This window comes from Brachionichthys hirsutus, chromosome 10 (assembly GCF_040956055.1).
Source record: "Brachionichthys hirsutus isolate HB-005 chromosome 10, CSIRO-AGI_Bhir_v1, whole genome shotgun sequence".
NCBI classification, from domain to species: domain Eukaryota; kingdom Metazoa; phylum Chordata; class Actinopteri; order Lophiiformes; family Brachionichthyidae; genus Brachionichthys; species Brachionichthys hirsutus.
In genome coordinates this window covers 10801589-10824071 of record NC_090906.1, presented here as the reverse complement: position 1 = coordinate 10824071, position 22483 = coordinate 10801589, and the positions used below count along the sequence as shown (strand labels likewise).

General features: G+C 44.2%; 1 protein-coding gene across 1 annotated transcript; it reads right to left on the bottom strand.

Moving 5' to 3' along the window:
* Positions 1-189: 189 nt before the first annotated feature.
* nlgn2b (neuroligin 2b) lies at positions 190-22048 on the bottom strand. The gene is made up of 8 exons (XM_068745033.1): positions 21532-22048; positions 16778-16831; positions 12685-12834; positions 3970-4155; positions 2205-2470; positions 1965-2118; positions 1222-1588; positions 190-1105 (listed from the first exon to the last, which is right to left on the bottom strand). The coding sequence occupies exons 1-8, from the start codon at positions 22046-22048 to the stop codon at positions 190-192; spliced, it is 2610 nt and encodes an 869-aa protein (XP_068601134.1).
* Between the last annotated feature and the right edge of the window lie 435 nt (positions 22049-22483).

Below are 22483 nucleotides of genomic sequence, written 5' to 3'. Positions count from 1 at the left end.
CGGCAAAGGAGCAACTCCTTCTTGATTCATGATTACATTTGAGAAGCATGTCACCGCTTGAAATCTTACAAACTGCAGCTTTATGGAGGGCTTAATGAGAAAAGACAAAGCTGGAGTGAAGAAGAGCGGAGGGGGGGGGGGCAGTTTGCGTGGTGCGTCTGTGAGGCCAGAGTGGGGTTGTGCCTGGTCCTATACACGCGTGGTGGAGTGTTGGTGTGGCAGGGCATTGTTGCTGTGGCTGGGGACGGGCGTGGTGGAGGGCGCCGGCACGGGGGGGTAAGTGTTGAAGGGGTGGATCGGCTGCATGCCGCTGATGGTGCTGGGGATCATGGTGATGGTGTTTGCCGTCATCAGGGGCACGTCCTCCGGCGCCCGCCGCAGGGCCAGCGTGTAGTCAGGTGGGCACACGGGAGGCCGCAGAGGTTCAAGGTCACCGTGAATGCCGCGGGAGGGGAGGGGCGTGCCGTGCTCCAGCTCCACTCTCTGCTGCTTCAGCTGCAGCGACATCAGCTCCTCCTCCTGACTCAGCGCCAGGTCGTTGTGTGGCGGGGCCCCGACCACTCCCATGCCGACGCCCATGCCCATCGTGGCGCCGCGCTGCGGCGACAGCCGGCGGTGGCGCCTTTGCATGAGTTCGTGGCGCTTATCGCGTTTGTAGTAAAGAGCGGCGAAGGCTAGCACGTTGAGGAAAAGAAGCGAGGCGCCCACTGCGACTGTCACGCTGAGCTCAGTGGAGTAATCCCTCGTCTCACTGGGGAACGGGGTGTAGCGCGGTATCTCTGAACCATTGGGGTCGGGATCAGGCCAGTAGGCGGGGACTACAGCGGGCGTGGATCCGGCGTCGGGGACGTGGGGGTTGGTGCCTTCAGGAGGATGGTGAACTGTGATCGGGCTGGTGTTTTTGTTGAGGCTGTGGAGATGAGGCACCAACTCCAGCCAGAAGGCCACCTTGTTGGCCCGGTAGTTGTCTCTGACACGAGGCTTCAGGCCGATGTGCAAGTACTGCTTGTCTTTGGAGCTGAACTTGGTCCAGATGACCTCCTCGAAGCGGTTCGGCTTGGTGTGGATGAAGGTGGTGTCCTGAGGAACCGGCAGGTTGGGATCCCTGGGGAATGAGTGAAAAAACAAACAAACAAACAAACAAGCATGTATGTAAACGCAGCACATCGACGATTTCTAGTTTATTAGATTAGAAATTCCTGAATGCTGCGTCACACTAACCCCGTCTTTGCAAAATTGGTCCAGTATGTCATGACGACGGCGCTCAGCATCACGTCGTTCTTGGAGAAGTTACAGGGAAACAGGTCCGTGGCTCCCACCATGGGAATGCCGAACACATAGGGGATCTCATCTCCGTGAGCCGCATCCGCCCACTCCGGCCTGGTCTCGGTCTGACAGTGATGGTGGAAGGTGTAGAAGAAGACAGGCGACTGGAACTCGGCGTGCAGTTTGGCGGTGGCGACGGCCGGGGCGACCCACTGGTGATCCGTGAACAGAGCCAGGAGGGTTTTGCGACGCATGTCGCTGTTGTCCCTGTCGGCCCAGTCGGTGTACATGAACTTAATGGTCTCCCGGAGGATATCTGTGCCTTGCAGGGAACAAGCGGGGACATTAGTGTGAAAGCAGCGATTGCGTGTTTGACTGCAGCAGCAAAGGAAAGGATTAAAGAATTAGATCCATGCATTTATTTTAAAAAGTTTTGTAAATATATGCAGTTTCCTGTTTCACTATACTTGTACAACACAAAGGATTACAAAACAAATGTCATAGCTTTTAAAAAAAAAAAATGTATATTCTCCATTAATATTTTATGCAAGACTCTTAACAAACCGCTTTTACGTTGAAGTACATCTGTAAAAAAAAAAACCCCGCCTTACTCATAGTTTGAATTTTCATTATGCGGAAAAAAGAAAGTTTACAGCTTTTCTACTGTTTGATCGTTTTAAAGTAAGACAGGGTCTGACCATCAGGGTAGCCGTACAGATTGTCCACAAAGTTTGAGATCGTGTAGTCGAACGAGGCCGCTGATATTCCGTCTTCTCCTTCGCTGTCATCCACAAATTTCAGACCCTCTCCCTGATTGACGCCCAGCAAGATGTCATAATTCAGGAACTCGCCCTGGTGTGATGACAAACACGCGCAGCGTGACGCAAGCAGTGCGGTATACGCACAGAGTCGATGCGAGACAACCAAACAGCCCAGACCTGCTGCATGAGGATCTCGGGGTCATCGGGTACCACGTCCCCATCTACCACGGGTCCAAATGCGATGTGGTAACGCGCGGGCTGGATGTCTTGGTCCACTAACTCCCGGAAGCTCTTCTTCCTCAGGCAGTTCACCAGCTCAGTCATGTTCACCAGAGTGCAGCCGACTTTCTTCGCCAGGATTTTGGCGTACATGATGGGTCGGTAATTGACTGCCCAGCTGGATATGGCCGAGCCGCTCTGAGCGATGGCCCTCTGGAACAGACCTACACGGAGGGGGGGGGGGGGGGGGGGGGCAGGAACGTTGTGGATTCAAAAGACAATACGCAATCCCTAATCCTCTCGCTGTACAGCACTTTTTTTTGCTCTGACACGCTTTTGCTAGCACATGATGGAACGCTCAAGGCCGAACGGTGCAAAGTAAATAATGCATACATCGGAGGAGAGCCAAATGTAGAGCGTCACATCGGATGCAGGAATGAAGCCGATATTTTGTTGCTCTGATAGCTGGAGAAAATCTTTACCAACATTAGGGCGGAAAATGAAGCACTTCCATTACATGCAACGAGAGACAGCAGCAAGAAAAATGGTGACAACGCCTCGCACAGCAGGGGGGGGGGGGGGCTTGATGGTCGCCTTGGCTCGGGTGAGAAAGACGGGAAAATGCCGGCACTGTTGCACCACTTGCACTGCGACGACGTGACAGTGGCTCGGTGTCCCTCTGTTTTATCTGCAGACTCTGTCATTAATAATTAAGCCCCCCCATATTCTGCATGTGTGCCGCCCCCGCTCCTCTCCCTGTGAAATCAATTAAGAAGCCTCTCAGCTGCAGCTCCAGCGACTTCTCCTCATCTCATCTCTCCTCTGCACAAACACACAGTCCCTTTAAAAGCAGTTCAGCCGGCAACTTTTCCTACATTTGATATTTTTACAGCCCCGACATTAAAATGGGGGTCGGAGAAAGGATATTGTTTTTTTTTTTTTTGGAGGGGGGACAAATCTGTGCTGGCAGCTCGTAATAATGATGATGCAGATGTTCTCTGTCTTGCAACAAAAGCTGGTAAAGACCAAAATTATCCGGCACGATACCAAATACATGAAAAAAACATTGTTGGTGTAATATACACAATAATTGCTAAATACCACAAGTGTGGTATTTTTATGTTACAAAGAATGAAAATTTAGTACAGCCTTCAGTACAGTCTTAAATAATTTGCATTTTAGATGAGTCCCAGATTGAGGACGAACCAAGGGTGCTGCAATTATTTCGTTTTTTACAAGGCATTTTAATGGGAAATCACAATATTAAAACCCCCTTTAAAATACTAACAAAAGAGCAAGCAAGGGTTTACCTTGGCCAATCGGATAAGCAAATAAAAGTAAAATCAAGTCGTGCCGTTAAAATCACTTTCTGGCCAGAGTTTGGTGGGTAAAGGAAGCTCTCCCACGCTTCTGTCCTTTATCTGCAGTCAAAAATGTCAAATGTGGAAACGATGCCAAATAAGTTAAGAGGACATTTCACAACGAAGCCCACTCATTGGCCGGTCCTAAAAACTTCTAAAGGATTAAACGATGCAACTGCAAAGCAGAACCAAAAATCACTCTGTGTTTTCAAACCACTGGTTCACTACTTAATCCCTGATTGTCTAAAACACTAAGAAAAAAAAAAGACAACTCATTTTTTGGATATTGCCTAAACGCAATATTTGTATTATTTGAATGCTCTCAAGCGGCTGATGTGACAGTGACAGTGCAGGAACTTTACCTTCCGAGTGGTGAGAGAGGATGAGGAGGTTCACACAGGCAGCACCAGCTCCGGAGCCAAAGATGGTGATCCTCTCTGGGTCTCCTCCAAAGTGGCCGATGTTTTCGTTGAGCCAGCGCAGAGCCTGGATCTGGTCCAACAAGCCAAAGTTCCCCTTAGCAGACTGGTCCCCTGTGCTCAGAAACCCTGCAGGGCAAATTAGAGCAAACACAGACGGGTCAAATGAAAGGGCACACAGATTATGTGCAGAAATAGGAACAGGGCACAGATTCAGGAGCACAGGATAATTTAATCAAGAGGTTCTATTGCCCTTCTTTAAAGTTAAAACAATATATATATATATCCCACTTAGGCTGAAGAAGGCATCTTGTAATTGTCAGGAAACGTTTTGGCGTCCGACTCATTGGAAGTCTGCAGAGATTTCACAGACAGCTTTGCCAAATTACTCATTTTTAATGCCCACACTGGAAATACAATGCAGTTAAGAGAACAGAGAACGGGAGAGAGGGGAGCAACAGAAGGCGTGTTTCACCTACTTCTAGGGCACACATTTACAAAGTATGTGCACGCCCACAGCAGGATGAAATAAACCGTGCAAAATGTCGCACTCAAACACACACAAACAAAACCAGTTAGGTCACTTTTGGGAAATTACATAGACTGACATTAATTTCCTGGAGACTGAACCGAACCACTTATTCAAAAATTACCTGCTCCTTATGGGGACGCTCAGCTTTTGTCCTGAAATGCACGAGCTGTCCCCGGTTAACACACGATCCTTTGGTCTCACAACAGCCATTTACAGCAAATGACATGATCGGAACACATTATGTAAATCTTTGACTGCTGGGATGACTCAATGCCCAGGAAACAACTACAATATTTTTTTAGTAAACGGCACAATCCTCAGAGTAATGGCCACTGGCGTGAAAGACGAAAAACAAAACAAGAAGCATCTGCACCCATCACGATTTACTCCATTTAAAAAAACAAACTGTTTTGCTTCTTTTGCATGAATTTTCACACTTAAGCTGACAATTTTCCTATTATGATGTCAGGAAGCACCAAATAATAACAAGTAGATAGCCTTTCTTATTGATCATCCATTAAACGTTTCATCCCTATTGCTGCAACCACCTTGAATGATGTTTTTTTTAAGAGGACTTCCTAGTTGTACAGCTTTTTCCATCTTTGCTTTCACAATCTGGAATAGTAAAAAAAAAAAAAAAGCACACAAAACACATTAATATAAAATAATTGTTGAGATTTCTTTACACTTTTTTTTTTTTAAATCACGGACCGAATAACAAAGGTTTGGAAAACAGGCATGGATACAAAACAAGCATTCCGGATGATTTTTTGCCTGTAAATCAATGAGGAGCTCTGGATACAGGTAACAATAAAGAGAAGTTCAATATGCTTTTTTTTGAACCAAAACATCTGGGCCAGACAATAAACTGAAAGCATCCATCGATCTGAGCAGCAATCTGTGTGGCCCCTAGATGGCAGAAAACACCATTATGCTTAAAAAAAAAAAAAAAACTGTTTTTTTTTGGGAGGGATAAGCAAAACAAGCCAAGGTGTACCTTGAGTTCTGCTGCAGACATTTAAATGAGTGAGTTAAGCAGCATATTGAAAAGGGCGGGCGGCGAGGATGTAGACAGATGGTCAGAGAGGGCGAGTGCTCAAGTGTGTTCGACTTCAAATTAAGGTTTATCGTTGACGACCATACTGTAAGTGTTGATGATGATGATGATGATGATGATTGTAGCAGCTGTAATGATAATGATATTGACCACTCTACAAAAGCTGGTGTGACGTACACGAGCCTCCAACCGTTCCTCGCGGTGCTTTGACCCGGCGACCCGGATGTCGCATTCAAAACGCAGCAACTTTGGCTCGTCGTCCCAGAATTGAGCTTTGAGCCTAAAGTGCAACCGCAAAGTTAATCTGGCAAAAAAAAAACACTGTTTCTTCTTAACACCTGATAATGAAATAATAACCACAAGGAACCACCGCTTGATTGAATTATGACACAGAGATAACAAGATTAAAAGATTTAATAGGAGCCACAGCTGCTCTCTGATTCCATAAAGTTGCAATCTAGCGATGGCTGGATTATTAAAAACATAGACATACTGTCACTTTAAATCACATCGCTATAACAGAAATATTGCTTGGGAAAAAAAAGACGAGTCCCAGTAATCATAATATAGTTGCATATTACTGTGTAATTGAATTATCCTGACATCATTGACTGGCTCTCAATTTGATCCGACGCTGCCCTGGCGACGTATCAGCACTGACCTGTGCGGCTTATCAAAGCCATAGGTATGAGGAAATGTCCCCTCGGTGGCTGCCTGGCCGGATGCTGAGCTGCCTGCCACGGTTGCCTGGCAACTGTCCAGAGCTTCAGGCAAAGTGATATTGACAGGCACAGACACACACACAAAAAAAGAATCCACACATTCCAATCCTTCCATATATTCAAGTACACAAAAAGATGTACGTAAATACACGGCAGCTTAAAAAACACACACAATCACACACAAAAAAAAGCGACCGCATGTACACAGCCGAGCGCAAGATTATCATGCTGCTGAGTTGGGCTTCCTACTGACTTTAGCGCTTAGAGAAGCAGTTTATGAGGCCATCCTCATGAATATTCAACACTTGCTTTGGGTAACAGCCAAGCAGCCGAGAGAGAAAAGTCATCAACCCCTAAGTAAAGGTACAAGCAGGAGATGACAGAAAACAGAGCAGGAGGGAACCAATGGCGATGGAGGGAAATTTAAACAGAGTATGCAACACAGTGTCCTAGATAAAGCCCCCCCCCCCCACAGCTCGACTGATAATAACGCTGAAATACTTTGCTGTCATTATTAGAAGAGTCTTTCAAAAGAGCACGTTTTTTTTTAGATCACAAAAGCTTAAGACACACGACCACAGAATGCTAAACAGAGGTCTGAGCACTCGCTGTGTCTCTGCAATGATGGGATGAGTCACGGTAAAAGCAATATTGATACGGCATTGCATCTGCAGCACGATGAATTCTCCTTTAAGCACAATGTGTCTTGTGTAGAACTCGCATTGATAGAGGAAATTAGGATTAGAATTAGCATTAGGAAGAGATTGATTGGAGTACTTTGCGCAGTATTCATGCTAAACTAGATGGAATAACTTTATCCGGTACTTTGCTGACCATCTCCGTAAAAAACAAGCTTGCCCCCCCCCCCCCCCCCCTCCGTTCACAAATTCACAGAACTGAAATGAGAAAGGAACACGTAATTCTGAGCGCCGAACAGAATACCCGCATTGGGTTTCTGAACGCATTTCTGTGGCTGGAGAAGAAAGAAGAAGAAGAGGTGACGACAAAGGAACAGATATGGGGGGGCGGGGGGGGGGGGGCATTAGAAGGGAGAGAGGAAAAAAATGAAAATGTAAAACAGAAATTAATATAAATATGGCCCAAAGCTACCGTTAGACCCCGGATGAAAGAGAGGTGAAAGAACATATTGAAGGACATGAATAATTTCTCTCTGACGTCACACAGGGAACGACGATAGAAAGGGAAAAACTACATCTCAGGGACAATCTGGGCTTTCTATAGACAAAGAACAGGTGACCGAAGAGAAGAAACAGCAGCCTCTGTGAGCGTAACCACGGTAATCAAGGAAAAATAGAGGTGCTAATACAATGCAGGAAAAAAAAAAAGACCACCACACACATACAGCAGATGGCGAATGCCTCCTGCACACGAGACGAAAGAATCTGTTCGCGACAGAGTGGATTTGATCATTCGCCACTGAGCCGCAACCTTGGAGATTAACCGCTGTGTGTGTGTGTGTGTGTGTGTGTGTGTGTGTGTGTGAACGTATGAATGCCACAGCGGATGAATGCAACCTTTCTCTGTGCCCTATGCAGAACGTGCTCCTAATTCAACATCTGAATCGGCGACATTTCCGAAGGCACCTGTGTCAATACAAACACTCGTGTACTGAAGTGATTAAATCCTTCAATAGGCATGAAATGTGCAGTTTTCACCTTCTAACAATAATCTAAGTAAACAAGCATGCAGCCTCAATCAAGACAAGATTATTTTTTTTCTTCTATTTCATTCTCATTTTGCCGGCTAAAATCCGAAGCCTTTTGTCTTGTGTGATTGTTCCCCTCCTTCGGTTCAGAGAGCTGCTGCTGGACATTCTTGTTGGATTGTCAACATTCTTCATAAATCTATTACGACTCCTCGTTGGCACTATAAAGTTAACCTGCCGGCATGTCCGCTTCAAGTATGCGTCAGTCATATCAAGTACGCCCGGAAATGAAATTATACTGCGGGTGCACTTTCTCCTGCTGAACTAATGTTATTTCGCCGCACCACCCATAGGCTTTCAGTGTCATTGTTTTCATTACCTTACTTATCTCACTCACTTCTTTTTTTTTTTACTCTCAGACGTCTATCCAGCCGGAGCCAAGTCGTGCAATAAAAAACTAGGCTGTCATGAAAATTCGAAAAGCAATACTTCAATCTTCACACTGACGGACACAAACATATTTCATATAGCTTTTCAAAACAAGTCTCGTTTCAAAATGAAGGTACAGTCAGTGAAAACTAAACACTGAACAAATGGAATGCAAAACCCTTAAATAAGAGGCTGATGGCGCCTTTAATCACAGGGATAGCCTTCAATGTAGCATGTGATAATTACAAGCCGTATATCTTAGCAAATTATTGTGCGCGTGTACATTTCTTGCAGGGCATTTATTAAATTTGATTTAATGTGGATATTATAGCAGTGATCCTTTTTAGACATCTTCCACCGGCACGTTACTTGTGAGGCATATGATTACTTTCCACAGATTGGTTTTGATGAACGTCGACCATGATTAAAGTTATTCTGTAAGAGTTCAGTCGCTTCAGTCTTTTTATATCGAAAAGAAAGGGAAAAAAAAGACATCTAATAATTCCATGAAGGGGATTGCAAAAATTTGAAAGTCAACATCATCAAACAAAAATAAAGTCTCAAAATAGGGGCAACACTCTGGCATAGTGGGGAGCACAGCTGCGCCCCACAGGAAGACGTTTCTGGGTTCAAATGACAGAAATAAATGACCCGTTGGCACACACACACGTGAGGAACGGCTGACTTGTCCAGGATGCACAGCGCCTTTTGATTTATAGATCCTAATTATTGCTTTGAACAGGAACATATTCAGAGTCAAAACAAGCCACGAGCAAAACTTCTGTCTGTGCTGTGGGAAAAGAAGAGTTAGCAGCTGCTTGTCGAGTGGGACGACTGTGTGGGAGGTGTGTTTTTCATCTGTGTTTAGGGAGCAAGATGAAAATTAAAAGACAGAATCTGTCCTGGCACAAATCATGTTTTTGGTCAGGTCTGAAAATATGTTTTTTTGTGAACAACAGGCAGCGGCGTTTGAACCGACACCCTGGGTAGCATTATTAGATAACTTGTGATGAATTTGTTGTGGTGTGTAGGGGTCTGTACAAACGCATTAAAAACACATTGAATCATGTTTAGCACTATGTCACAATCACAAATTTATATTTAGATATATTTTATTGATTGGTTGCCAGTCAGGATACATGGGAATGCAGTCATACGGTACATATACTGCGATATAAGTCTTACTTCAAACGGGTCTGAGTCGGAAACAAATTCACTTGCAATCCCCAGAAAAGTTATTAACATTCCTGCATCTGCTCCTTCAGCTAATTCTGCACTCCAATTATCTGGGATCTTGCCTGGACCATATCCCATCCTGTTCATGAGTTCTGTGGGAAGGATGGGATGTGTCATCCTTTTGACGATCCAACAAACACGCGTGGATCGGCTATCAGCTACCATTTAGCACCTTTTAGCTCATTATTTACTGCTACTTTAATGTTTTGGTTCATTCTTAAGTGTTTTCGTCTTCCTTTTTTCCCCACACGGTCTGATTAATTCCATCAAATGGCAGACAGTGAAGTGAAGCATTTAATGGCTAAAGAGCCCAATAGTTCTAGAGGACATTTTGAAGACCTGAAGGGAACAAAGAGTATTGATCGATTTGTGTGGACGTACGATCACGACTAATTCCGAGAACACCGGCAAACAGCAATGGAAAAAGCAATTTGTTGTGAGCTCATCAAAAAGGGAGTCTTTCAGCTAAGAGTTCAGAGTAACTCAGTGTATTTTCACCAAGCACTGCAAATATGACAAGATCATTTTGGCAGGAAGGTAACCGAATAAAGGCAACATTTTAACAAGGCAAGGAGTTAAAGAAAAGCGGTGTGGAGGAGGCTTTTCTTACTTCCAAGTAAAAAGCTGAAACTGGGTAGGAAGTGCAGAGAAATGATTCCAGAAGAAGCGTTTCATCTCTCTTCCTGAGGTGAGATATGTTCTCGCTCTCAAAGCCCACGATGGCGGGCCTTTCCCCAGAGTTCATTAATTAGTTCATTAGTTAATTAGTCTGAACAGATGGCAATGCAGCACAAATCAGAAGGCTCCTTGGGCCTGGAAATGAAGGTAGGAGAAGGAGAGCTGAAACAGAAATCTGGACTCTCGCCTGTCATCGAGCCTCTCAGCCAGGCTGTGTGCAGCAGACATCTTCTTCTCCCATTTTGCTTCACAACGACAGAATATATTAGACACTAATATGGAAACAGTTGCTGCAGGAGTTACACATGCATGGACCCGGCTTGAGGGAAATAAGGCGTAACGCGCGAGGACAGCATGGTAACGCTGCGGCATCATTTCTTTGAATGAATACTTTGCATCCCTGTGAATTAAAAAAAGAAAGACGTGATTTATTTTTAGACTTTCCCGCCTCACCTCATCCTGTTTCTCCCCCCTTCGCTCTCTTTGTACGAACCCCTCTCTCTCTCATCTGTCTCTATTGCCTCCTTTCTCTCCTCTTCCATAACTCCTGACTCCTTATCACTCTCTTAAAGGCGCAGGCACCGTATGAAATGAGGCTGCTGTGGGGCCGTTCCTGAGGGCGTAAGCACAGGACAGTATTTAAAACATAAAACCATTAAAACACGGTACGCTTTCGTATCTCACTTCGATTCCAGTGATGTGTCAGCGATGGGGTACTTTTAAAAACATTCAGACGTTCTGTGCATTATTCACAAATATATTTCACACTAGGCACACAATCGAGTGGCGCACACATGCATTTAGATAAAGTCACATGCACATGGGAAAGAATGCATGTTTATGCTACACAAACGACAACCACAAGGATTAATACCTCAGTACAGTAAGCCAGTTAAAGCACATCTGACAGAGCAGGAGATGAAGAACGCACATTCGCCCACATGTCAAAATATTCAACAATGCTCAGGGAATCAAGGACACTGCGTTTCCCTTCATGATCAGCCAGCAGCATTGCACGCCACCTCTGTGTATCTTTTGAGTAGGCCTGGTGCAATAAACATAATGTGCAAGGCTTGAGCGCACGCTCAGCATCAATTCCATGAATCACAAAGAATATTTCCGACGCATATCGGCAGGTTACAGTTTGGAAGCAAGGTGGAGAAGGAACAAACAAAGAGTGACTTGATCAGCCTGTAATTTAACAGCATACTCCATAAATCTCACAGAATATCGCAGCCTTAATGATACACATAAGCTGACAATGAGCAAGTCCTCATTTTATAAACTCTCCGTTTGCCCTTGTGCCTCATGCTTCCCCATTGGCAGTGTCAATAGCGATCTGGATCAGGTTACCCTCTGCTAATGCTTGCTGCAACTCTTGGACAGCGTTCTGATCGGCTCCCATTTCTCTGTTTATCATTATTCTGATATGTTGAAACAGGCGTGATGCAATAAACAAGATCTGATTACCCAATCTGGCAACCGCCATGACAGTCTGTGTGCAAACACCTCCCAAAAATGACTCCACTGATATCCAGCAGCACGAGGGGCTGGGTACACAGCTCATCCCTCATTCACAGGCCAAGTATGCGCCGCAAAGTCTCCAACAGCATGAACAAACACTGCACCCCCCCCCCCCCCCCGAACCCACACAGCAAGTGGTGGCGGTGGGGGTGTCTCTGACGTATGGCTGCTTCTGTTTCTACTGAATCACATTTAAAAATAATTTATCATAGAATTATCATATGCAAACTACGTTCACACAGTAAATAAATATTTGTTCTTTTTTGTAATATCCTATACTGCCCAGTAACAAGCTGGTCTGGGCTACTTTGATAGCAGAAATCATGTCTGAGAAAAAGAGAAGAAAAAAAAACCATTTGCAAAAAGGCTGTTATTGTGTGTGGACATGTTTTCAGTCATAGTGATAAAGTCATAAAGAATCCAATAACGATTTAGATGATGATCCAGATCAACATGCGGATGGTGTAAATCTAATTATGAGGGGAATGAGCTGCTTGGCGTCAAATAAGATGCCATGACAGTGGAACGTCATATTCCGAGTGGAATCAGTGAAGAATAAAGCAATATAAGATGAATATACAGTACTCTTGGGTTTCTGTTGTGTACCTCATTTATAAATTGAGAGGGCATGAATCACATTGTCCATGTCAGATACAGTCGGCTCTGCGAGTGTATTGTGTCACCTTTCCGAACAGCTTTCTGAAACGAAGGGACTGGACACATGTCAAACATAATCTCTAAACAGCGACATCAGACCCCCCCCCCCCCCCCACATCCTGCCTGATGCCGGCAGAATGTGACACACCAAACTCACCGAGCACACCGAGCCGATAGTTCATGGTGACCACGATGACATTTCCATAGGCGGCGAGGACGCTGCCATCAAACATGTTGCCAGAGCCCTCCATGTAGGAGCCCCCATGGATGAACAGCATCACCGGCTTCTTACGCCGATCCCGGATATCTGCGCGACACAAACAAAGACGCACTTCATTCTGTGATCTGGAGCACACACATTCACACCTTTTAAGGACTTCCTGTGGTACCTCTTTGTCCACAAGCAACAAGTAGCCTGTGTAAAATGACAGCTCTGGATTTATTTAACTTTTTTTTTCTAACCTCTTAGGGATTCATTAAAAAAAAAAAAAAGATATGCATGAAATATTTTTCAGTGAAATGTCTTTAGCTTGCCAGCAAGAATTTAAAGTGTGTCCCTCTGGGCTAATGCTCAGGGTTTTATTCTGTGACGTCTGTTTCCCCCCGTCCGGCTGCACTGATGGTACCTTCCCAAATTGTGTGTGGAGGAGCAAATTTTGCAGCCAGTTCCGATGCCCTCTCTGTTATTGGTGTCTTTGCGTCTATCAGTGTGTTGATATGATCCATGCCATCGACCTCTGGAAAGCCCCCCCCCTTCGTGGTGTACGTGGTACGGTCTGAGTGTGCAGGCTGTGGGAGCTGCCAATGCAGCCCATTTAGGCCGAGCGTCTGCACTGTGCAGGGCCTGTGGATAATTTGTATGAAAGCCTGACCAAGTGGAAACATAAATAACAGCCACAGCATCTGTTTACCCTGATGGGGTTCAGCACTCAGAGATAGAGCGAGAGAGGAAAGGATGAAGATAGAGACAGGAAAGAGATGAACGCAGGGCGGCATTAGAGAGACGACAGGAGCCCAGACATGAAGGGGAAGTTCAATCCGTAAAAACACATAGCAAGGATTAAGAAAAGGGGGAGAAATGACATCAAAAACAGGTCATACATTGTGAGCTACGCTAATGAACACTCAAGTTCACACAGATTTCACACCGTATTCAGAGACACACACAAACTCTTGCATAGGCAGCTGCGATGCTCAGTCGCTATGGAAACTGCTTCTCGCTAATAGAACTGCACCAGCCATCCCATTGCACCGACTCACTGAATGCCTGTTGCCTTGGTAACAAATTCTACTCACGTATTTGGACACCCGCCTGCATCACCACCTGAATCTCAGGTTGCACATGCGTTCGGTTGTGTCACTGACAGTCGCGGTCATGCAAACGCACAAGCGAGAGCGGTGAGATGACACACGTACGTCTTTGTGAGCATGTACGTATCACGTGAGTGGACTAGATGATGGGGGGGAAAAAAATGTTTTAGATCTCGAAAAGCATCTTTCCACCTCTTCATCTATTGGGGAGTGAATTCTGAACATCGAATGATTTCCCTGAGGACATGCAAACGAGTTCAATTACCCCAGCATTAGCAGGACAGTATCGGAGAGTGACATATCAGCCCAACTCCAAATAACACACCGTCTTAAATGAAGCCCTCAGAGAAAAGAAAATGCTGCCATTTTAAGGCCCAATTAGTACTTTTAAATGAACATTCTACAGAGATCGAAGATGGGAGCGTACCTGATGAAAATTAAAAGAATTCTGCACAGATTTAGAATTACTCTCCGATAACTCAACACACTGGATGATGGACAATGATAACAAGAGCGATCAGGAGATGACAAATTCTGCCACCCCATGCAAAGTCATATGTAGTGCATTTGCATGAATTTAAGGACCTTTAGTTGAGCAGTCACTTTGAAATAAATATCAAGAATGTGAAATTGAAATTTTCACGGGACAATTTGTCAAAGAAAGGAGACACAGTTTGCCAGATGTGCTCCAAAAATGACACCAAAATGTATTTAATTTCATTGCATCACTGTGTGTAAGGTCAATAAAGAACTATTCTATTCTATTCTGAAAAACTGTGAAAAAAAGTAGGGAAACAAACAAATCTAAAAAGTGACAAACTCCTTCAAATTCAGAAAGATAATTCCATAAATATATTTTTTAAGTCTAATAAAGTCCAGTAAGCCAAAATGAAAAAAGAATTCAAATAGATGGAACAAAAAAGCCATTAATTTTGAAATAAAAGATAAGAAGCTCATTCAGACTTAATAGGAAGATTGGAAAAGCTCCAAGTGGAATAAAAGAAGAAACCCTGCAGTCCAGTTCATTACCGGTATGCTTTTATTCTGACAACATTTTAGGCTTAATCTGGCAGATATAAAAATAAAACGTGTCATTTTGGTCGTCTAAAATACCAACACTGGCTCTCCTCTCTTGCAAAAAGATAATCATTTCTGTGGATCAAATTATAAAAAAAAAGATACACCCATAAAGGACATCAAAAATAAAGGTTTGGGGTTTGTTGTAGTGAGGGAAATGTGGCCATGAGGCTAATCATAATTAGAGGGGTGGGGGATTAGGGGTGCAGGGTCGCAGGGTGACACTGTTTCACTCAGCCCAAATCTAAGGCCTATGGCCAACAAGGAGATCACTGTCTCTCCCGGCTGCCTCCAAATCGCAGGCTCATTATTCACTTCCCTCTTTTCAACCTAACCTAAAACTATCCTCTTCAATATCCACCCCCCTCCTTAAATCTGTTCTCAATGCGACGTCTTACCCCCTGATAGAAACCGTCCATTTTCTTTCCCGTAACTCCGATTCTCTCCTACTCCCTCTCTGATGGAAATATCAATTGATTTGGGCGTAAAAGATTTATGAAAAAAAAACCTTTTGCCTTTAGCCAAATTTATGCACAAGTGATGCACATTCAAACAAACGAGCCTTTCAAGTAACGATCAGCTATTAATAGTATCTCCCAAAGAGGTTTGGGGAACGCGTGTCCTATCCACACGTGAGCGATTAGATGAGCACTGGCCGAACTCTCCCAGTCCTGCCAAGATTCATCAGGTACTGGCGGAAATGTCAACCTCGACCAGTCTCTTCCTCATCCACCCTCCCAATCTCCCGTCTCCACATCTCTTTCAATTTCAAAGCTCTAAAATGTCATTTCATCATGCACTTGTCTTCATTATGACTATTTTTCAACTCCCCCCCCCCCCCTCATTGCCCTCCCCTGTGCTCTTGCAGTGCTCGGCTCGGCTTCTCCCTTTTTTTCCCCATCTCTGTTCTAACATTCTGCTCCTCTCCTCTGCAATCCTGCATGAATCCTTCCTTCTGTTTCCACTGTTAAGAAACCACACAATTGGATTAGCTACATCTGTCTCTCTTTAAACCATAGCAATTAGAGATACAAAGGAGAGAGAATTCAATACCCAAATAGCACAGAGCCCAAAATACAAAACACACACACACACACACACATGCACAAATTAGAGCACATGCACTCAGATGCAGATTTGCACATGTCCAATAGATGTACATGCAAATGCGAATGGAATGCATTCTGCGTGTGCACCATGCTATGTAATGTGCAGCACGTCTGGGGATGTGTGCGGAAACAGATGCAAACACAGTCTGCACAGATTATGGCTGTGTCAGTAAAGAGTAATGAGACTCCTTCCATTTGAATGCAGTGAACTTGAAAATACACAACTATGGCAGAAATCCCCCCCCCCCCCCTCCAATTTGTCTTGTTTTGAAATAATTTCTGGAAGCCCGGTTGTCTTGATGAAGCACAATAGCAGATGATTTCATCCAGACCACGGTGCGTGGATAAAGGTGCCGGTGAAAAGGACTGCATATTGATTTTTGGTGATGCATCACGCTGCATATTGAGAACATCAGCATCTGGCGGATCCGCCACACAGCAACCAGGAGGGGAAAGTAAATTATCTGCCCAGGCGTGTACTGAGAGTGAGAATGCATCATCTCAAAAGGGGGGAATGCAGGAAATCAGCTGCTTTTTGTATGTAGCCTCTCGTGCATGTTAGCTATACGAGCATGCCTGTGAGACAGAATAACAGATTTCTGTGCTAATAAAAGGAGCTAACAATGGGCCATGCTCCTGGAGTCATGAGTCTAAGATGATCATTAATACAGACGCAAACACAAACAGTTGGTGCAGAGCTTGAAAAATGGAGCCCGAGGTGACAAAATAAACAATAACATGCAATTAAAATACCTTCATCCCTCGGTCTGTTCATCGTAGACTCGTCTTGCTTTTTTGTGAGCGGACCTGAGTTTCAGAGGGAGGACAGACAAAAGACAAAATTCAAAAAGATTGCATTTAAAGATGAGCCTCTCTGATCTGTTGTGTTCCAAGTGAGCGTGTGCGGCTGCAGACAAAATGTTTACAAGGACTACACACTGTTTCCTGAAGAGATAGCCCCAAACTCATCTGTTTTAACTGCTCGGGATCTCGTCAAGGACTGCCTCGTAAATGACCCCGGGGGCCACTTCTCCTCGACCCTTCTCCAAATCAGTCCTGACACACTGCTGCTTTGTAGGGCAGAAATCAATGAGCAGAATCAGGCCATCACTCTTTTTTTTGGTCAGAGGAGGCAAAGGAATGCCAAGATACTCTGTATCTTGTTCTCTCGCTCATCACGGTGCTGCAGTCCCGAGGTGAACGGTCCCGCCCGATCCAAAGAGGCTGGACTGCCGACATGAAACATCGACGATGCACACACTCACGCAAATGTAATTATATGCTATTGAATTCATAAAAATGCAGCTTTAAAAAAAAATATATATATTTACACTACCTGCTAAGGCATGTGACGGGATTCACCTCATCAAGGTCAAAGGAGGAGTTCCGCATTAAGCTTTAATGGTAAGAGCCGTTAAATGCTCCACAGGGCACAGCCAATAAGAAGCATTTACCACACACACCGACCAATGACCTGGCACGTCAACCTCTGTACGTCTTAGCTGATAAGGATCCCATTAATTTGTTTTTCGGTGGTTTCCATCAGTGGCGCTTTCTATCAGCCCACAATTACCACTGTGTGTGTGTGTGTTATGCTGCTCTCAGTAACACTCTACATGGGCACGTCTTAGTGGAAGCCATTAAACACACACTCACATTATAATAGTGTTGTGGGCTACACAACGCATGCTAACAGCGCCCTCATGATAACAGGCTGAAACATGACGTTTGCCCACCCGGCAGCCCACGACCAGCTCGGCATGGAAAACTGTTTTTCAGTCTTCCTCTTTGAAGAATACTCTACTTTGAGTTGCAGAAATGATTCATCACTCTGCCAGAATACTGATGTTATGGCTGCTTCTACAATTCCACTGAGACATTCCCAGTAAAGTGATGGCACACACACACACAAATGAATATATATATATATTGAATGAATGCAAAGGAGAATCAGAGCATCCCCACTCTCAACTATAACGATGCTGCAATCCAGGCCTCCATGTGTATGAAAATGGTTTCCTCATATAAAATGTTTATCTTCTTCTAAATGGAAAAGGATCAATGCTGAATGGGTTTGCCGCATCCTCCACGCAGCGCCCCCATAAAGGAGTCGGACCCGGAAAGCACTTCCTGCCATGGAGGAAGATGGTACAATGGTTTGTCCTGGGCTCAGAGCAAACAATTAGAGAGACCGGTAATGGACGAAAAGGCGCATTAGTTCTATGTCTCTTCAGCAATTCCCCGCTACTTAGCGCCACTCTAAAACCGCACCTTGATGCTTAATGGAGACTCTGATTGTATTTGTTTTCTAATCTCTGAAACTGAGCTAACATACATGGAGCATAAGCTTCGCTTAGATAGTCACGCTTTTTAAGTGACCGTCAGACTTTATCATAACATTTCACGAGTTTGTTGCGTCTCTTTTCATCTTTGTGTAAATCAAAGAAAAGTTGACATACTTTGTGTAATTCTTTCTTTTAGGGTTATTATTTTCTCCGTCTAAGGCAAGTCTGCACTTTAAGCTGAATGCTAAAAAGTTTAATTCATGAAAATCATGAAATGTCACAATTGAGAGTTGGGAATTATGGAAAAAAGTTAATCCTATTTGAGTGAATCTGAATCAGAACCAAATCTGTTACATGAGGAAAGATCTGGTTCTTGTGTTGAAAGTAAGCGCTAATGTCAGAATCTTAGGTACTTAGTGGATTAAACAAGAATAATATTGGGATGCAGCTTAAAGGAAACACTCAGACATTTAATGTTAAAAGAAAATAATCTCCCATCTGCCTATGCAGAGGAGCCTGCCAGCAGGTTGTCACGTGATGAAATGGGCCACTGGACACTGGACACTGAAATGCACTGGCGCATTTGGCATGGATTGTCCCAGCACTGTTTGACCTAATGCAGCCCCGTCCCTCAGTCAACAGCATTTCTCTTTGGTTCAGTGAGCTAGTGGCCAGGGTGCAAGCTGTCTCCTGTCCCTCTCCATTTCCTCAGTGCAGCAAATGGGATGAAGCTGCAGTATGTCATGCCGATAGTGGCCTGTCTGCTTGACGAGGTGTCAGGCACAACTTTGGTTCAAGCCCCTGCATTCAGGCAGCTGCTTCCAGCACATGTAGCTGTCACGTGCCCTCAGCATCCAGCTCCATCCTTACAGCCACTGTCCTGCCTCCTGAAATATGGTTTTTAATAAAGAGTGTGGTAAATGGCTGCTCTAGCAGCAATAAAAGTGAAGTATCACAGGCCCTTGGCTGAGTAGTGTCCTGAGGATATAGGAATGCATTGAGACGGTGCTCTTGTCTACAAGTCTGGCAACACAGGATAGGGTACGGCAATAGGGAATGAGTTAGGGACTAAGAGAGAAGGAAGATAGAGAGTAAAAAATAATAATAATATTCAATCTACAAGAGCCCTTGTGTTATTTACGTTACTCTAAAAATGTGTTTCAATTTGATTTGAGAGGAAGAAGGAGCAGGCGACATGGTGGCCTGGGAAGGGCATGGGACTCATTTGCATTCAGAACAGTGACCCCTTCTACAGCCATCTGCATAAAGATGGAGCTGAGAGCAGACGAGGCAGGGACGATTTCTTGGAGGAAAGAGAGAAACAAATGCAAAACGTGGAGCGCTGTGGATTTCTTTCTGTCCACAAAATCACGCATTTCCACATCTGGATCAGATATGTCAAGCAGGGACATGTCTGATGGTAGAATATAATTTTTGTTTCCACTCAGTGGCCACATTGTGGAAGCAGCAAATGTACTTTCACCCATGGGTGTGCGTTTGGCCTTAAAATAAGATGTGGTTCATTTGTAGCAGAGGAAAGTGTTCCCAGGGTTGATCAATAAAAAAAAAACAGGTCGGCAATCAGTGGTGCAATATTCTTTGCTACAAGGCTTGTGTTATTCAGATAGTTCAGAGGGTACACAGGTGAACTCTGACATCATCGGGATGTACGTTTCCATCCACCCACCACCAACGTGATCTCATAAGTCCTATTTAGAGAGCCATGCTCGCAACCTTTAGCGTCTAAAAACACCAGCAGCTGCATCAAATATAAAGTAGAGTCGAGGCTGATAAGAATTTCATGAGCTGTTTTTCTCCACAGAAACTTTTATTTTTGTTGTTTAAAACCCAGTCAAGAATTTATGCTGCAGCAAAATACCTCTGGTAGTACTCTGACATAATCTGACGTCTGACAGGCTGTAAAATATTAGTGGGATTGTGACAAGCAGCTACGTGGAATATCTAGTGTGTTTGATTTCAGAGGTGCTTCAGTCTCTTTCAGTCTCGGTTTCTCACTCACACGCAAGGAAAAACGTCCTCAGGGACAGAATCAGCCTCGTGTAACCAGTGACCCCTGACAATAAGTGAGAGACTCTGACAAGCAAACAGGACTACGTGTAAAATCAGTCTCACTCATTTGCACATCTTCTCCTCTAGGAATTAGACAGGAGGCTCTACATCCATGTGACATATGGACTGTACAGCATACATAAGCACACAAACTCACACACACACACACACACACACACACTCTTTCATACACAATAATATTAGATTTATTAGTCTCTTCTGTCAGTCTCTGCTTATAATAGCTTCTTCACAGCATCTTTGGATGTAACAAAGCCGTACATTTTCCATTAACCTACAGTGTGTTGTTTTTTTGTTTGCTCAGGAAACATGGATTCAGATTTTGTGTTGAAATACAACAACTTCATGCACAATATGAGCAGCAGCAGCAGCAGCACTGCTTTGTATAGCCAGGTCAGCCCATTAATCAGACATTCGGACGTTGTATCATAAGCCTTGATGCTATTACCTGTAGTATCTGTGTTCATTTTTTATGTTTGTTTTTTTTCCTCTAAATAATTCTCAACTAGATATTTACAGTAATAAAATTTCTACTTCTACTCTGACAATGTTGTTTTTCAACAATCTGCCACAAGCAGATTTCCCATTCTAACCAGTGCAGCATATCCTGGCAATGGAAACCTCAGTACTTGTGTAGAAAACATAATTCCAGACCAACCACATGAACGTGCATTTGTATCCAAGCAGAGCTTTAGTCATTTACTGTCATTTATATTATTATAACAGTTAATTAAAGCACTTGGTGGTTATTCGGTGTCTTTGTCAAATTCAATAAAACAATAGCACAATGTATATAATACAATGAGAATTTTAGTTCGCCAATTAACTGGAGTCATTGAAATGTGGACAATGATTTGAATGAATTATTGATACTTAAAAAAAAAAGCCATTTAATATATTCTCTAAAGCTCACAGGAGCTTGAAGGCTAATGCGCTAATCTGCTACCATGTATAGTGCTGCTGACCACGGCTGAAATCTTTTAACACTGCTTGGCTGTTTCACAATTTTAAAGATGATATATTTTAGTAGGAACTCATAATAATAATCAATCAGGGATTTCAGTTCTACACTGTGAATCATTCTCAAAGGCATGTCCTGTCTCATGTGTATCTTTTATGAGAGTTTTATCTCACCATCTTCAGTTGGCACGTAGATGTTCAGGTAAAGGCAGTCCTCGCTCTGGTTCTGAACGTACGTTGCTGCAGCATCCAGGTTGTCCGTGAACCACACCGGTAGCATGATCTCCGGTAATACCCCGTGGACATTCTGCGGACACACCGGGGCAAACTGGGTGGCGTTCCGAATCTCTTGCCAAGAGCCCGGCGCTTCAGGAGGTTGGAAGCGACGCTCCCCAATAGGAGCGGTGGCGTATGGCACACCTAAGAACTGTTCCACAGGGCCCAAGATCTCGTTGTTGAGCTCCCTCCTGATGCCACGTATCTTCCCGTAGCCGGTGGATACTATAGGGTGTTTTAGGTCAACCCGTTCGCACGAAGAAAAGGTGAGGTGCAGCACAAGTCCCAAAAGCAAGAGCAGAAAGTGATTAATGACCTGCTGAGAAAAACAGTGACGCTTCCCACCATAGCCTTGGTGGCTAGCGGCAACGAGAGGAAAAAGCAACATGTCCAAAATCAAAGCTTTTTCAGTCATATCAGTGGGTTGCGGGAGATAATAAACGCAAAACGAGACAGGTTAACTTGTTGTGGGTGTCACGGGGAGGCAGGGAGGCAGGTAGCATTCTCAGTTTGGCTCTGTGGTCTCATCCGCCTTCCTCTTTGGACATCCTGATGGGTCCAGAGCTGCAGTCAGGAGGCCAATTACATCTGGAAGACAAACAGTTTTTTGTTTTTGCGTTAGTCAGTTTGTTTAAAAAGACACAAGAGGACAACGTGGAAAAGATGATTTGAGTTAAGATAAGTGTTTGGAATAATGACACTTGACTGCAGAGGACTCCTCTGTGGCACATATGAACCCACGGTAAGCATTTATTATTCTGCCTACCCCAACCGACACCAGGGATTATATCAGTCATTTAGATCTGCTTTACCTGAAAATAGCGATGTCATTTTTTTCCGTGTCTCACTA

Coding starts and splice junctions, on each gene's coding strand:
- nlgn2b (XM_068745033.1), bottom strand. CDS start 22,048: ATGACTGAAAAAGCTTTGATTTTGGACATGTTGCTTTTTCCTCTCGTT. Junction 16,832..21,531: donor CTACGTGCCAACTGAAGATG/GTGAGATAAAAC, acceptor TCTGAAACTCAG/GTCCGCTCACAAAAAAGCAA. Junction 1,106..1,221: donor ACCAATTTTGCAAAGACGGG/GTTAGTGTGACG, acceptor CTCATTCCCCAG/GGATCCCAACCTGCCGGTTC.